Source organism: Lemur catta, chromosome 11, assembly GCF_020740605.2.
Source record: "Lemur catta isolate mLemCat1 chromosome 11, mLemCat1.pri, whole genome shotgun sequence".
Taxonomy (NCBI): Eukaryota; Metazoa; Chordata; class Mammalia; order Primates; family Lemuridae; genus Lemur; species Lemur catta.
In genome coordinates, this window is record NC_059138.1 from 58,043,253 (window position 1) to 58,061,036 (window position 17,784).

Genomic DNA, 17,784 nt, shown 5'->3' on the forward strand with positions numbered 1-17,784 from the left:
TTAGTCAACATAACTTGAAGACCATAGTTCCAACAAAGTATTAATAGCTAATTATAGAGACTGGACACTAAGGGGAGAGCATGTGATCTTTTTAAAGTGGTAGACAAAGATCTGATGATTAAAAATACAGTAACAGAAAAATTAGTGAATATAGATTAGAATATTTAATGTAGACCAAGAAGCTCAGTTATAGATTATTCATATATTTAATTCATTATAACACATTAAAATCTCTGTTGTTTACTTACCAAACTAAAAGGTGTTTTAAAGGCTAAATAGACTACATACAATTTTTCAAACAGTTAGGAGTAGTTTAAGTATAGGCACAAGTTTTTTACATATAATGGTTTTTCATTTTCTGATTATAGCTGACTTTTATGTTTTTAGGTTACTGGTCAACTGCTTTAAATGTTGATTCTGTTTTTCAAGGGATAATTTGTTTCTGTATTTTGTTTTTTAGTAGAAGGAATGTAAAATAACTTTAAAATTTTAAACAAATCATTATAAATCAGATTTTTAGGGGACATGTTAATTTTCTGTGTTTCCCAAAGTTGCTAAAATTAGTAGATACTGCTTTTATAACCAAGAAAAATATTTAAAAGAATTAGTAGAAATAAATTCTAGTAGTAGAACTGCAAACAGTTTACATGTCTTCCAGATTATCTATGATGGGGGGAGGTGGTGAGAAGGGAGAAAAAGAAACAAATAATAAAACAAAAAACAAGCAGCAAGGAAGCATTTCGCAATAGGGAAAAAAAATTACATGACAAGTTACACTAAATTTGTTATAACAATAAATATAAGTGAGATAAATTCACCTTTTACAACAGGAAGGCCTACTACAAAGGTTTTTTCCAGAAAGTATAATGATGTACTATATATAGGAGATACACATAAAACAAAATGATTCAAAAACCTTGAAAATGAAAGGATAGGCATATCAAATTATAACAAAAAGTGTAGAAAGGAGATCATCATGTTTGACAAAATTTAAAAAGTAATAAATGGGACATACAATGATATGATATAATGATATAAGCCATAGTGATGATGTTAAGAATCTGTATGTACCAAATTATACAGAACTAATATATAAATGTCAAAGGTGTGCAAAAAATAAAGAGAACTTGCAGAAGTGAGGGGATTAGAGATTTTAGAGTACTTTTTAAAGTCTGTGACAGATCAATATAATTATATTATTCTTATATTCTGTACTTTAATTTAATTCAGTTGATATACAAGACAAATAAGGAACTGTATGTTCTGAAAACAAAATATATTTTCTCCATGACTCCTGAAATGTTTATAAAAGTTGACCACGTTTTTGGTCACAGAGAAAAATTTCAGGTAATTCCAAAGAGTAAAAATAGGTCACACTGGATTCTCTGCCATAAAATTAGAGCTAAGTAATAAAGATAAGGAGGAAATTTGGTAATTTTCAGATCTTTTCTAACAACTGTTGGGTCAAAGAAGAAATCAAAACTGCAGTTGTAAGATATTGTCTGGATAATAAAGTGTACTGCAGTTTTTTTTGTTTTTCTGGTGAACTAATTGTGTATTCTGGTTCAAGAAGGTAGTTGAAGGACAGGATTCAATAACATGTTTCTTGACCTTCTGTAATGTGCAAGGCATTTTGTTTAATGTGAGATATGACTGAATAAGACTCTGGTCCTTGGGAACTTGTAATCCATTGGACTTTCTTATAGATTGCATAGTAATAGTAAATTATTTGAGATGGATATATGGAAAATCCTCTGTAGTTTCTTTATAGGTTTGGTGTTCAGTGTGATAGTTTTAACTTTTAACAGAGATACTTAACACATTCATTGCCATGTGAGTTGTATTTAACTCATGCTAGTTTTGCGCCTGGGGCCCTGTGAACCATATGTAACTTATACACCTCTTTACCTTCGGAGCAGCGTGAACTATTTTTCAAGTTACATGTAAGTCATGCACCGAAAACAATAAAAAATAACAAATTTTTCATTAAATTAGAAAGGATTGTTTTGTTTTTGAAGTTTTTATTCTATTTTCATAATAAAACACCGTGGCCCCAAGGAAAAAAAAATTTTTTTCTAGTGTGGCGTCAATGTGTTAAATGATACCTGTATGCGGAGAAGAAGTAGATTGTTACAATAGATTGAATTATGTAGAATGTCTAGAGATTTTGGTTCCTTTTTACGGCTGTCCCTGTTAGCATCTCTCTTTCATTGAATAGTATCCCCTCTGGGCTTCAAATACTTCATCTGTAAATGAGAAAGTTGAATTAAAATATAATGTTATTTTTGTGTAACTGTGAATAAATTCATTAAGTAAGTATTGAACATCAACTCCTTTTCAGTCTGTAGGGTTTGAACTTATGCTCTGGCATTGGGGCAGTTTTCACGGAGGCAGTGTGACATCTGAATTGGTCTTGAAGATAGATAAGAATTTGTCAAGTGACCAAAGAAGAAGAGAGTTCTTGGTTCAGGAAATAGAATGCACAGAGGCAGAGAGGGTACATTTTACTTTTGGACAAATACAAGTCATTTGTGTGACAGTTAGCATGGGCTTATGGAAGAGTAGCAAGGGTGTTAAACTTTGAGGTATATGGGATCCAAATTGTGAAAGCTTATTATGTCATACCAGATAATGTGGGCTATAAGTTAAAGACAATGACTAACCATATGAATGTTTTTTTAGCAGAGATGGGGGATGGCACTGGAAGATTTAGTTGAGATGGATGCCGAGATAGCAGTTAGAAAGCTGGTGAGATGGGATGGAGTCTTAATTAAAGTAATGGCAATGGAGATGATATATAGATTTTATTATAGTACAAGCCTCTAAAATGGATGGGCTTCATAGCATCTGTGAAAGCCCTGGTAATATATGTAAGATTCAATATATGAGTATATTTTCCTTGGGAGGTGGTTCATAAATTTCATCAACTCATATAATAGGGCTGTTAGGATAAGTATATATTATAGGGAAAATTGGCAGAATGACATTCTACAAAATATGAAATTTAAATAATTTTAAAATTTACTAACAACCAATCTCTTTTTCACTTTTTCTAGTGGACAGGCCAAAATCTCAGCAAGTCCGAACATCTAGTACAATAAGGCGAACCTCCTCTTTGGATACGATAACAGGACCTTACCTCACAGGACAGTGGCCACGGGACCCTCATGTTCACTACCCTTCATGCATGAAAGATAAAGCTACTCAGGTAAAATAAGCAAATCAAAATCAGCTTATTATCCTGTACTTCTGTTTTGGTCACAGTAAAGAAAATATAATCATGTTTTCCAAAATTTGAAATACATCCAATCAAAGAAGAAATTCATTGCAACTCTACAATAATTGTTTTTTGTTTTCTTGGTTTTAGAAATTTTAGGATTATTTAATATTTAATAAGTAGCACATCAGTGTATATTGTATGGTTTTAGAGACTTATAGTTTTAAGAATTGCTTTCCAATAGATATTAAAATAGTGACTAGTAACCATTTTAGAAAATGTAAGTATTTTTTGAAGAAAATTTTGCATAGTTTTGAAAATAATTTATAAAGTATTGACACATGGCTAACAAAATTTATATTGAGGGATTTTTTTTTTTTTTTTTTTCTGTTTAAAGCCAAGACCAAAAGCCTTGTGGAAAAAATAGAAAGTTTGCTATTGTTCACACTTTTCCTATTTGTGGGAGGATCCCCAAGTTTTTTATTTGAAAAGCTTTTCCTTCCATATCAGAAAAAGATCCAGAAGCATCTTTATTCCTGATTATCTGAGTGCTTGGCCATATCTTCATAACAATAAATCAATCAGCATTTATTGGTATTATGGAGAATACTAAAAATATCAGAGATGGACATTGGCCATAAAGAACCTGCATCATAGTTAGGAAGGTAAAATGTAAATTTATAAAAATGGATAATAACAGATAGTCTATCATTAGGTGTTAGGTAAAGGGAACATGTGTTAATAAATGTGAGTGCATTCAGGGGAAGAACATTTTGGACTTTGTAGGTTAGGGAAATAGAAGGATTAGAGTTTCATGTTTGAAGAATGAGGAAAAAGAAAGGAGGAAGAAAATTTTGGGCATGATCTATGAAAACCTTACTTCTCAATTTTTGTAATTTTCTCAGTCAAGCTTGAAACTGTGAAATTGACTTCTTTATCATTTGTGTCGTTAATTCTGCCCTTGTAATATTTTATACCTCCCTAGTCTTTTGCATTCCATTCTTTGTTTAGTGATGGGGCAGGCAGTAAACATAACTAGCAAAACTTTGGGATATGGCCTTGGAAAGTTGGAGAGAGATATGGACACAGATAATTCAGAACCATCTTTCTGGAGGAGTTGTATTCACCCATGTTATAAAGTGTAAATATAAAGAAAGAAGGTTAAGTGACAGACTTAGTTTTTAGAAATGTATACAAGGGAGAAAGAGAAAACTAATTTATTCATCTGGAAGCAACAAAAAGAGGGAGGGGGTTAATATTTATTAACTATGTGCCATGTACTGTTTTAGAATCTGTATTTCATTTAATTCATTTAACATGGCAGCATTACATAGATGGGGAAGCAGAAACTCAGGAAAGTTAAATGACCTATCTGGGAACATAAAGCTAGAAAGTGTGGGAGCCAGATTGCTAACACAGGTTAATCTGTTAACTGAGCTTCAGTTTTATTATTAGGAAAACAGAATTATAGAATAAATGGTATAGTGTGAATATCTATCTCACCTAGTGCAGTAACTGGCACCTTACCAAAAAATGATAGCTATTCTTTTTAAATTGCAGAAAACCCTACCACAAACGCTTTTACTGAACGAATGCTTTGTGCAGACACTATCCAGAAACACTATTTATTCTTCACAAAAACTCTGAGAAAGAAGAGGAGCCAGAGAAAAAGCAAAAGGCTAGGAGAAAAACTAGAATAGTGTAGCCTTAAAAGTCAAGGGAGAGGCCAGGCATGGTGGCTCAAGCCTGTAATCCTAGCACTCCGGGAGGCTGAGGCGGGAGGATCGCTTGAGGTCAGGAGTTTGAGACCAGCCTGAGCAAGAACGAGACCCCATCTCTACCAAAAATAGAAAGAAATGATCTGGACAGCTAAAAATATACATATAGAAAAAAATTAGCCGGGCATGGTGGCTCATGTCTGTAGTCCCAGTTACTCGGGAGGCTGAGGCAGTAGGATCGCTTAAGCCCAGGAGTTTGAGGTTGCTGTGAGCTAGGCTGATGCCACAGCACCCAACCTCGGGCAGCAGAGCAAGACTGTCTCAAAAAAAAAAAAAAAAAAAAAAAAGTCAAGGGAGAAAGCTATTCTAAGAAAGGAAAAATTGTTGACAGTATCAAATGCTAAAGAGAGGTTATGGAGAATAAGGACTGGATTTAGGGATGAGGAGCACATTGTCTTGGAGGGTACAATATTGGTGATATGGTAGAATAGGAAACCAGGTATTTGGGAGTGATGAAGAAAGTGATATGGAGGTAGAGAAAAAGAGCACTGTATAGATAGATTTCTTATGCATATCTGTTTCTTTATCTGTGTGGTGGGGTTAATGAAACCTAATTCATGTTATTGTTACATGATTAAATAGGGCAATTTGAAAATGTGGCAAATACTATCTACATGTTAAGTTATTAATAGTAGATGTAGAGAGGCCTACTGGTAACATTTTCAGGGTCTGCACCAAATATAAAGACCCATATACCTTATGTGTTTAAGTTAAATGAACAAACTATTAAATAACATATATTTTGCTCTCCTACTTTGACAAATAAATCTTCATATGGACCTGGAAGATCAGGTGTTTAAACTAGGAAATTTTGAATTCTTGGGGGTCATATGCCAGAATGTGTCTACATGGGCCAAGCCCACCCCAGCCTCTGAGCCAAGTCCTGGTCTCTTCCTATTGCACATTTTATTCTGTACTTTGAGGTAACTTTACACATACACTTACACTCCCAGTCCTCACATTAAAGTTCCATCCATACCTGCTCAGGAAGTAAGACCCCACAATAGGTGTTTGCAGACCTTGGAAGCCAGGCTTGCTGCTATTTTGGCAGGGAATTCCTGGTCCTAAATTACCCAGAGCATAGTCTACAACGGCTTGGGCTCATGGTGTGCATGTATTTTGGACCCAAGGTCTCTTCACTCCATGGGGAGGGGTGGGCCAGAGCAATCCCCCCTATATCTTGAAGCTTAGGACAGGGCCTTGTCTTTCCTGCGTCTGGATGTAGGTCATTTATTTGAAAAACTTTGCCTTGACAAGAAGCTAAAATATAGGTCTCATTTTACAGGTGAAGAACCTGAGGCTTAGAGAAGTAATTTGTACATAGTTGCCTAGCTAGTTAAGTATGAAGAGATTTGAACCCAGACCTGGCTGATTTCAATCCTTTTTGCTTTTTCTCCAACTCCCCATTGTCTTTCGTAGCAATCACTGATACATATAGCACTTAACCTGCCGCTTGCCTCACAAGCATAAGAAATGGTCTTTCCCCAAGCATCTATTAGTTTAACTGAAGATACAGGAGATAAACACTAGGGATGGTTTTTATGGCCACGTCCATTTCTCCCTGCTCTCAAATTCTTGGGGAGGGAAGCAGTAGTTTTTGTTTACTTAGTGGGTGTTAGTGGAGGTGAGGTGATATACTCAGCTGCTACAGATGTTAAACACCTGGACTGTCTGGCCTTGGTGGAGGATGTTTCCAGTATCTTCTTCCTTTTGTATTTGTGTTTTAACTACCTTAATCATTGAGGGCTAGAAATAAAATTTTTAATATTGTTTAGTACATTTTATCTTTGGGTCTTTAAAAAAAAAGTAGCATAGGGTTGTGAAAAGACTGGACTTTGGAGGCAGATCTTATATTCAAATCAAGGCCCACTATGAGAGAACTTTGTGGGATGATGAAAATGTTGTGTATCACTTTAAAAATTAATTAATTTTAATTGACAAGTAAAAATTGTTTACATTTATGGTGTACGTGATGTTTTGATATAGTCATACATTTGAAGTGACTAAATCAAACCATTTAACGACACATATATGCTATGCATCACCTCACATACAATTTTTTTTGTGGTGAGAACACTTAAAATCTACTCTTACCAGTTTTTAAATATACAATATATTGTTATTAACTTTAGTCACCATAATGTACAATCGATTTCTTAAAGTTAATTCTCTTAACGGAAATTTTGTGTCCTTTGACCAGCATGCCCCCAAGCTCTCCAACCCTTAGCCTCTGGTGACCAACATTTTACTCTCTATTTCTATTAGTTAAATGTTGTATAGCTCAATAAAGGTTGGGTTACGTGGGTGAATGCATTTATCAGAACTTACCCAAGTGTACATGTGTGCATTTTACTATGTAACTTTAACTTTAAAAATATAGGATATGAACAAAAAACAACTGAACTCTGAGATGCTGAGGGGTGAAGTATACTGCTATCTTCAACTAACTTTGAAGTGAATCAAATTAAGATCAATTGATGGATGGATGGATGGATAAATATGTGATGAAGCAAATACAGCAAAATGCTATATATAGAATCTGAGTATTGGCTTTATGGGTATTCACTGAACAGTTTGTTAACTGTTCTTTTTGAAATTTTTCTTAATAAAATGTTTAAAAAATTATAGTTAATTAACTGCTTTGTGGCCCAGACTTTAGTTTTCTTTTCTGTAAATTAAAGTTAATAACGCCTGATTCACACATATATTCTGAGGATTAAAAGATACAGCTTTATATTTTTAAGGCCTCTGAAGAAATGGATCATTGCCAGCTTATTAGAATAGTATGTTTAGCTTAGTAGAAAGAAAAACTAGAAACCATTTGTGGAATTTAATATTACTTTATTACTTTAGCCTTGTAGTTACAACCCTTTTTTAAAACAAAAATTTATTACCAGCTCTTAAAATTGGACTGCAGTTAAGGTTACTTTAATAAGACAGTAGCAGTTCTTCAAGTCTTCACCCCGTAGCCTTAAGTATAATCTGTAGGAACATTTTAAATTCTGCATTTGAGTGTGTTTTTAAAGGGGAAAGTAATATGTTTTCTTTGTAAATGGTCAAACAATAAAAATAGTATATAAAGCAATAAGCAAAGGTGTTTCTACAACTTCCCAGGTATTTGGTGATTAGGGCTGTTCACAAATATCGGCATTCTCTCTCCTTGGCACATGACAGGATTTTATTAATACTTCTCTGCCCACTTGAAGTTAAGTGTGGCTATGAGTCTTACTTTGGGAAGAACATTTAAAGAGCTGACAAGGGAACGTAACAGTGTTCACTCTTACTCTGTCCATCTGGGTCACTGAATAACTGTGACAAGCATAGCCTTTATAGTGACTCATACATGTAGTATGAGCCATACATGTAGTTTTAAGCCATTATGATTTGGAGGTTGAGTTGTTACTATCGGGTAAGCTAGTCTCTACTGACTAATATACAATGTATAACCCCTTTTAACAAATTTTTATAGGCCTTTTGGAGCAGAGTATTTTTTTTGCAATTAAAAACTTTGAAAAGATTCAGTATAAATATAAAGTCAATATCAAAATAGAATGAAAGGAAAAAACTGAGTACTGGAAGTGATGTTTTTTCCATTAGAGTTTTGTCATTTACTTAATTAACTTTTTTCTTACTTTTTTTAAAAACAGAATCTTAATAGTTTATTGTCCTGTTACACCTTTCCTTGAGTTTTACAGACCTTCATCTCTTTTGTCTGGTACAGTCAGAAGCAATTTTCTCTGTGTGAGCAGTCCATCCAAAACAGCCCCTGAACAGGCTACCTCAGGTTCAAGTAGACATCTCTTCTGAAATGTCTGTTAAACTAGACTTGATGTTGTAAACTGCTGTAGCTGATTTTGATTAATAGACTTTCTGCAAGTGAATGTATTTAATCCTAAGAGAAACCACTGCCACCTTCTTTTTTTTGTAAACAAAGATCTAAAATGCTTTAGAATAGATTTATATTTTAATAAAATGATGAATTTAATGCTTTTTATATATAACTTGTAAAATAAAAAAGTCACTTACCTAAAGACAGAATTTCCAAGGCTGGGCGCGGTGGCTCACGCCTGCAATCCTAGCACTCTGGGAGGCCGAGGCGGGAGGATTGTTTGAGCTCAGTAGTTCAAGACCAGCCTGAGCAAGAGCAAGACCTCGTCTCTACTAAAAATAGAAAGAAATGATATGGACAGCTAAAAATATATATAGAAAAAATTAGCTGGGCATGGTGGCGCATGCCTGTAGTCCCAGCTACTAGGGAGGCTGAGGCAGGAGGATTCCTTGAGCCCAGGAGTTGGAGGTTGCTGTGAGCTAGGCTGACTGACACCATGGCACTCTAGCCAAGGTGACAGAGTGGGACTCTGCCTCAAAAAAAAAAAAAAAAAAAGACAGAATTTCCACTTCAGATACCCTCTTCCTCAAGGTCAGCATCCTATCATGTCTTATAAAAGCTCTGTTCTTCTCAGTTCTTGCAGGGATGCTTGGTGATGTATTTATATTATAGACCTTCATAATTATCTCAGGATATTTTTAATTCAGCTAAATTAAAAGAAATAAATATTTTAGGTAATATATTTTTGGATTTTTTCTAATTTTGTTTTCAAAATAATACTTTTTAATGATAAAATAATCCATGTAATATAGAAGGACATGAATAATAACTTTTTTCATCTTCTCCAACTAAAACTCTTTATTCATTAAATACTAGCTCTCCATTCCCCTCTCCCTACAGCCTCTAATAACCACCATTCTACTTTCTGGCTCTACGAATTTAACTACCCTAGGAACCTCATATAAGAAGAATCATATAATACCTGTCCTTTTGCACCTGGCTTATTGCACTTAGTATGATGTTTTCAAAGTCCATCTATAGCATAGCATATGTCAAAATTTCCTTCGTTTTTAAGGCTGAATAATATTCCATTATATGTGCATACCACATTTTCTTCATCCACTCATCTGTGGATGGACATTTGGGTTGCTTCTACCTTTTGGCTATGTGAATAATACTGCTGTCAGCATTCATGTACAAATACCTTTTCAGGTCCCTGCTTTCAATTCTTTTGGGTATATACCCAGAAGTAGAATTAAGTAAGGTAATTCTGTTTTTAAATTTTTGAAGAACTGCCATACTGTTTTCCACAATGGCTGTACCAATTCATATTCCTAGCAACAGTCCACAAGGGTTCCATTTTTCCTACATCTTTGCCAATAGTGGTTGTTTTGTTTTGTTTTTTAGTCACCCTTATGGGTGTGTAGTGTCTTATTGTGGTTTTGATTTTTGTTTCCTAAATGATTAGTGATGTTGTAGTGATGTTGAGCATCTCTTTGTGTGCTTTTTGGCCATGTGTATATCTTCTTTGGACAAATATCTATTCAAGTCCTTTGTCCATTTTTGAATTGGGTTTTTGTTTTTGTTTTTTTGTTTGTTTGTTTCTTTGCTGTTGTTGAGTTTTAGGCGTTCTTTGTGTATTCTGGATACTAATCTCTTATCAGATACATGGTTTGCAAACATTTTCTCCCATTCCGTGAGTTGCCTTTTCACTCTTTTGATAGTGTACTAGGTTTTAATTTTGATAAGTTCAGTTTATTTTTCTATTTGTTGCCTATGCTTTTGGTGACATATTCAAGAAGCTGTTACTGAATCCAGTGTCAGAAGCTTTTCTCCTGTTTTTGTCTAGAATTTTAGCTTTTAAGTTTAGGTTTTTGATCCATTTGAGTTAATTTTTATATATAGTATAAGACAAGGGTCTAACTTCATTCTTTTGGATGTAAATATCCAGTTCTCCGAGTACCATTTGTTGAAAAGGCTGTGCTTTCCCCGTTAAATAACCTTGACACCCTTGTCTAACATCCAGTTGACCATTGACCATATATATGTTTATTTCTGGGCTCTGTATTTTATTCCATTGGTCTATATTTTATGGCTTTTTGTATTATGTCATAATTGGGAAGAATTTTCTCCATTCAAAGTTAAAAAATTAGTTTAAACCATATTTTCTTTTAGTACCTTTATGTTTCATTTTTTATATTTATACTTTTGATATTTTGGGGGTTTATTTTGATGGAAGGAATGAGGTAGGATCCAGCTTTATTTATTTCCAGTGACTTAAACAGTTGACTAATAGTTTATCTTTTCCCTACTGATTTGAGATGTCATCCTTGTCATATAAAAAGTCCCTATTCTTATTTGGATCTCAGTGCTGTATACCGTTAATGTCTTTTTGCACTTGTCTAACATCAAATGATTTTAATTTGTATTGCTTGGTAATTCATTTTAACAGCGTGTGTGGCTAGTCTTAAATATTTATTTTTCTTGGTTAATTTTAGAATCATTTTTTCAAATTCTTAGAATGTTTTATATTGCAATTAAATATTAATTCATGCGGAATTGTCAACTTTACCATATTGAATCTTATCCAAGAAAGAGTATTTATTCAATTGTTATTTTTGTCCTTCAGAACATTTTGAAACTTTCTTCTTATAGGATCAACACATTTCTTGTTAAACTTATATATGAGTATTTTGTCTCTTTTGGTTGGTGTTGTGATTAGAATTTTTAATTATTTTCTAATTTGTTTATATGACATTTTCAATTTGAATTTTCTTCTTGTAATTTTTCAGGTAATTCTCTGGTTTTCCAGGTATATGTATTCATACAAATAGTAATTCTACCTCCTTTCCATTATTTATCCTTTGTTATGTGCCCCCTCTTGGAATTGCTTTTGCTAACATGCCCAGAATCTCATAAACTAATGATTATGGTAGCAAATGCCTTCTCCTCTTTCTTGACTCTAATGGTAATGTATCTGTCTAGTTTACTCACCGGACATGGTATACTGATTTTTGCTATGAGGCATGTGTGGTTTTTTTACATTAAGCGCATGTTTATTTTACTAATGATGTTTCTTGTTTGAATCAGGAATGATTCTTTACTTGGGAAATGCTATCTCATAAGTGAATATATTATTTTGTCTCAACTTAGAATATGGTGAATTTCTTTAATAGATTAACTGATATTTGGTCCATGATTAAATTTTTGGCTATTGGTTCATGAAGGTGTTTTTTTTTTTAATATACAGTGGCAAATGAGGTGTTTGTTAATATTTATGATATTTGTTTAATATTCAGAAATAAGGTCTGAAATTTTTTCTTTTTCATGATGTAATCCTTAGGTTAGTGTCATACTTGCTTCATAAAAAGGTTTTGCAAGATTTCCTTCCTCTGTGTTCTACTGTGGTATAGGTATCATCTGAATTATCTGTCACTTGGGTCTGAAAGAATTTGACCTATGAAACTTACTAGCCTAGTATGTTTTTGTATTGCAGCTCTTGAGAAAATCTTCCCAATTTCTTCCATGGCTTTTGGTCTCTCGGTTGGTATGACAGAGAGATTTCAATACTTGTATTCTTTGTAGGGTGAGAGATAGGATGGTTAGATCTTGAATGAAATTCTGCATACTAATGCTGTCCTTTCTCCAGGTGATGTTTTTCTTTGATATTTTATTGTTTTAACACATTGACTGCCACACTAGAAAAAAAAATTTTTTTCCTTGGTGCCACAGTGTTTTATTGTGAAAATACAATAAAAACTTCAAAAACAAAACAATCGTTTCTAATTTAATGAAAAATTTGTTATTTTTTATTGTTTTCTGTGCATGACTTATATGCAACTTGAAAAATAGTTCATGTGGCTCCGAAGGCAGAGACATGTGAGTTACATATGCTTCATCAGGCCCTGGGCTTAAAACTTAGTGTGGGTTAAATACAACTTACATAGCAGTTAATATGTTAAATTAATTTTCATAATTTAAATTATGAAATGTTGGATATGCCAAAAGTACATAAAATAGCATTTCAGTATATTTTTATTAATCTCATTTATGATCCTGCCTTTATGCCAACATCTTTCCCTAGAAATTATTTATTTTTATTTTAATAAACATTCCTGGAATAAGTACTTAGCATTTGGCTTTAGCCAACCTTTGATAACGTCAACTAACTCTGTACTAAAAAATACATATTCTTTCCTATTGAAACTATATTTAAAATACCTAGCCTTTTCCTCCATTCCTGAAAGGAACTTGGTTGGGAAGGAATTGATGATTGACCTCAAATAATAATAGACATAAAAAAAGAACTTTCAGTTTTACCAGACTGATCAGAAACTCATTTCATAACCAAAAGTCACACTTGATATAGCTCTTTGGGTTTCCTGTGCCCTTGTTAAAGAGTTTGGTGTTGAAATTTGTTTAAGAAGCAGCAGTTGCTGAAACATTTTGAGAGGTGGGGGACTTCTTCATGAAATGGAAGCAAGTCTGAAGATTTGACTATTTTGGCCTCATAGGCACTTCAGGGACCTAATTGTTATTTTTATGGACCCAGGGCCTAACTGGCTGTTGAGTAAATGCATACAGATTCATTCCTTTACAAGATCACCTTTACCTTTTCTTTCAACTATTATCTAATTATGAGACAGAGGATTATAGAATCCTAGAGTTGAATAGTTCACACCAAAATAGTCATGTTCCTGGTTTAGGGAGTAATATTTTTGGTTGCTAAAGGGAGGGATATACTCAGCTATATTGATGAAAAATTTTAAGCCATGACTAAAATGTTTAATATTTTATTTATCAGTTTCAAATACCATCTCTAAAATTACCAGAGAGTCAAAATTCTACTTATTAGCTTTTAATAGGTAATGTGTTAATTTGGTTTAGAAGTAAAAAGTATATAGCAAAAGGCCTTCCCCATACTCTTGTTACCCAGATACTCAGTTTTCTTCCCTTTACAAGAAACATTTAACTGGTAACAAAACTAACCTGTTTTCATTGCTTCCCCATACCTTTGCCCCCAAGCTAGCTCAAGGTAAAATTGTGAAATAGGTTGTATTTATTTGGAACAACCTTCTTACTCTGGTTCCCTGACCTCTGTTATCTGATACATTGGTTCTCAATCTTAACCTGTCAATTTTCTATTGAAAATCCTGTGATAATATTAAACAGCATTTACAGAGAAAGATATTTGTATGTTAGAGACATTACACTTTAAGAATAAATATTATAGAATTAAGATCATAGTTTAGAATTAGGTCATATAATAGTTTGAGGTATGATATGAGAAAGCAGTATGTCTGTCAGGGTATTAGTAACTATTTTGTATAAATCAATGATTGATATAGAAGAGATCAGCTGTTAGGAAACCGTATAAACAAAGTGAAAAGTTTTTTGTGCTGTGAAAATTTTTACAGTTTTTTGGGGGGATAACTCCTATTATTAATGTTTCCTGTTGCAGTGAGGATTACATTAAATAATCCATGTTAAGCTTCTAGCACAGTATCTAAAACATAGTAGACACTGATAAATGTTAGCTGCCTCTTTATTCGAATCCATAATATTTTACTGTCAGTGGGTTTAAATATAATAATATTGAATTAAATGGACAAAAAGTTATTACTAGTATGAACAATTGATTATGCAATTGTGAATATTAAGTCTGGACTCATAGAAAATGGCATAAAAATGATACAAATAACCCCAGAGCATAAGAGGGCTCTGAAATTCAATAAACAATTTTGCTACGTCAGGATTCATTCAGTCAGAAGTAGCTATTGTGTGTCTGCTGTGCAATCTTACAAATAAGAAATGGTACTTCACATTTACAGATTCAAGTGCAGTAGAGCCTGTTTACATTCTAATGAAAACTACTCCTTCCCATATTATTTAGGTATCTCATTGGTGATACTCATGCCATCATTTGAGCACTACCAATTTTTATCACTCCAGTGGCTGTTTTTCAGAATGAAATGAAAATACTTTGGGCAGTATCTAGTAGTTAGCTATGTTGCTGATTTTCTCTCAGATATGAGAGATTTTAAAAACTAGCAAGAAAAATGAGTGGATGTATGGTCCACTTGACACCTTTAGTGCAGAATCTATGTTTTATTTAAACTTTTTTAGTCTAACACTGGTTTTCAAACTTTGGCTTCCATCAGAATCATCTGGAGACAACAACAACAACAATGTATTGCTGGGCCTTATCTAAGTTTCAGATCTAGTAAGTCTGAGGTTGAGCATGAGAATTTGAATTTCTAACATGTTCCCAGGTGAGGATGATGCTGCTATCTGGGATACACTTTGAAACTGGTATAACACAATGAGCACGTAACTTCGTATGTAGTTGGAGCTTGATTAAAAAAAAAATTGAGCATATAACTGCTGCTATCACTAAATTCTGAAAGCTTTTAAAAAAAACCCAACTTTACATAAAATATCTGGTTACCACCATTACCAGAAAAAGGATAGATATATTAGAATCATAATCTTCTGTGCTCCTTTGTAATACTTCATCAGTACAGACTTTTCATAATTTTGTAAATAAAAACATTTTACAAAAAGTTAAAACATTTTCACTTGTCAAAGGAAAACCAAATCTCTAAAGGATATATTTGTAAATAATGAAGGGTGGTTTGTCATTACCTATTTTAAAATGTTTTTATGATTAAGATCAGTCTGTGGTCATAATTAATTCTTAATTTAAGTATCATTGATTTTTAGCTAGTTCCATCTCATTTCTTGCTAGATTTATCATTGCCATAACTACTGCTAAATAATTAGTAGTCAATACTAATGTTTCCATAATCTATTGTAAACTACAGTAAATTTTGAGGGCAAGTATGAACCATATAAAAATAGATTTTTAAAGTTTTAACATATTAACTGCCATGTGAGTTATATTTAACTCATGCTAGTTTTGAGCCCAGGGCCTCACACTTTTTTTACCTTGGGAGCTGTGTGAACTATTTTTTAAGTTGCATATAACTCACACACAAAACAATAAAAAATAACGAATGTTTCATTAAATTAGAAAGGATCATTTTGTTTTTGAAGGTTTTATTCTATTTTCATAATAAAGCAGCACCGTGGCCCCAAGGAAAAATTTTTTTTCCTACTGTAACAATGTCTTAAATAAGACTAAAGAATTTTATGACATGATTAATTTTTGGGGGGTCTTTTTGGAAATGCTTTTAGACTTTCCATGTTGAAAAAGAATATTTTTCTTGCTAGGAGTTAGTTTGAAATGTTTTGAAATTAATAAAGTTGAAATGCATATTTGCCCTTGCTGTTTGTGAATAAAAGATGAAGATATAAATAACAAAAGCACTCAGTATTTTAAGCTTTTTGGTTGACCTAGTCAAAAATAATTTTACTAATGTGTTTTCCTTTTGGAGACTGTTTAGTGCTGTGCAGTGAGATTGTTTTCTCTGTATTTTACTCAGACAAGAAGTGATCCTCATACAGTTTAGAGCTGGGAGGATGGACCCTAGAGGTTGGAGAGAAAGTTTCATGGTCTGGGTTTTGAAGAATTCTGGGGAGTAAGAATAAAAAAAGACCTTTTCTACCTGTAGGTATCCTTCTGACATAGAGACAATTTCTTAAAACCAACCAATAGTCAATAGTTTTTTTGATAGGATTTTTTGTCAATATTCTTATAAATAGACTTTAGTTCTGCATTGCTCATGGGTATACAAAAGGTTCATTTTCTCTTCCCTGGTAGTCTTAAGTGGAGGCAGCTAGAAAGGAAGAATCCGCTAAAGTGTGGTGGCTGAAAAGCAAGCTATTATATACAATACAAATTATTGAGGACTGTATTTCTTTCCAAGCTGTCCGTTGGAGTAGTGTTTTGCACAATTTTAATAAGCCTACCTGTAAAATAAGTGTTCTGGGGTCATATAAGAAAAAGTTAAGCTTTTTTTTTTTAAATGAGTATATTTGAGTTTTTGAAATGCTAATTGCATTGTATATTGATAGAGGAGGTGTAATACACAATTTTCCCCAAATTTATTTGATCATGGAACCTTTTTGTCATACATTCTTACTAACGCCAAGGGGCAATGTTCTAAGTAGCACTGTTTTAAAAATTCTATTGTAAATTAGTGGACAGAATAACCGGCCAGTTAGAAGAGGCTGCTTACTGATGTGAAAGGGAAGAACTTTTGCTACTTTGTGTTATTTTCCTAATTCAAATGGTAAAACATTTCACAAATACAAATTTGATTTCAACAAATTGAATTCAAATTAGTTCACTTTCTGTGATTTCTTAAGTATCAGCTTTAAATAGATTTCAAAAACAAAGTAGATATCTTTTGGTTTTGCTTTGGCTAAAATAACCTGCTGAAAATCGGTGATCAAATGTGTAGAACATTGCTCTCTAATAGAACTTTCTGCAGTGATGGAAATGTTCCATGTCTCTGTTGCCCCATATGGCAGCCAGTAGCCACGTGGTTATTGAGCATTTAAAGTGTGCTAGTGCGACTAAAGAACTGCATTTTTAGTTTTTTAAAAATGTCATTAATTTAAATCTAAATAGCCTCATGTGGCTGGTAGTCATTGTATTAGACAATGCAGTCTCCAGAATATATTTGTAGACCAGAACATTTTTTGTACTGTTTATTTTAAATTGATGTGATTAAAATTAAATTACTCTTTGGGGAGTATTTTTGGAAGCTTGAGACTATGATGAATATACTTGAATAATTTATATGCATGGAACTCTATAGCTGCATGATTAAGAGAACTCTTCCAGTGGTTTTTCACTTTTAAAACCTACAGTCATGTGTCACTTAATGATGGGGATACATTCTGAGATAAGCATTGTTAGGCAATTTCATTGTTGTAGGAACATCATAGAGTGTACTTACACAAACGTAGATGGTATAGCCTACTATACACTGAGGCTATATGGTATATAGTCCGTTGTTCCCAAGCTACAAACCTATACAGGATGTTACTGT

The 17,784-nt window shown here is 33.2% G+C and overlaps 1 protein-coding gene across 2 annotated transcripts in view; it reads left to right on the forward strand.

The window, feature by feature from the left end:
* Nucleotides 1-17,784, forward strand: part of GLCCI1 (glucocorticoid induced 1) — an 81,696-nt gene that overhangs the window by 29,285 nt on the left and 34,627 nt on the right. For both annotated transcript variants that reach the window (XM_045564866.1, XM_045564867.1), the window contains exon 2: nucleotides 3,057-3,208. In XM_045564866.1, coding sequence (XP_045420822.1) covers nucleotides 3,057-3,208 — 152 coding nt within the window. The remainder of the gene's footprint in view (nucleotides 1-3,056; nucleotides 3,209-17,784) is intronic.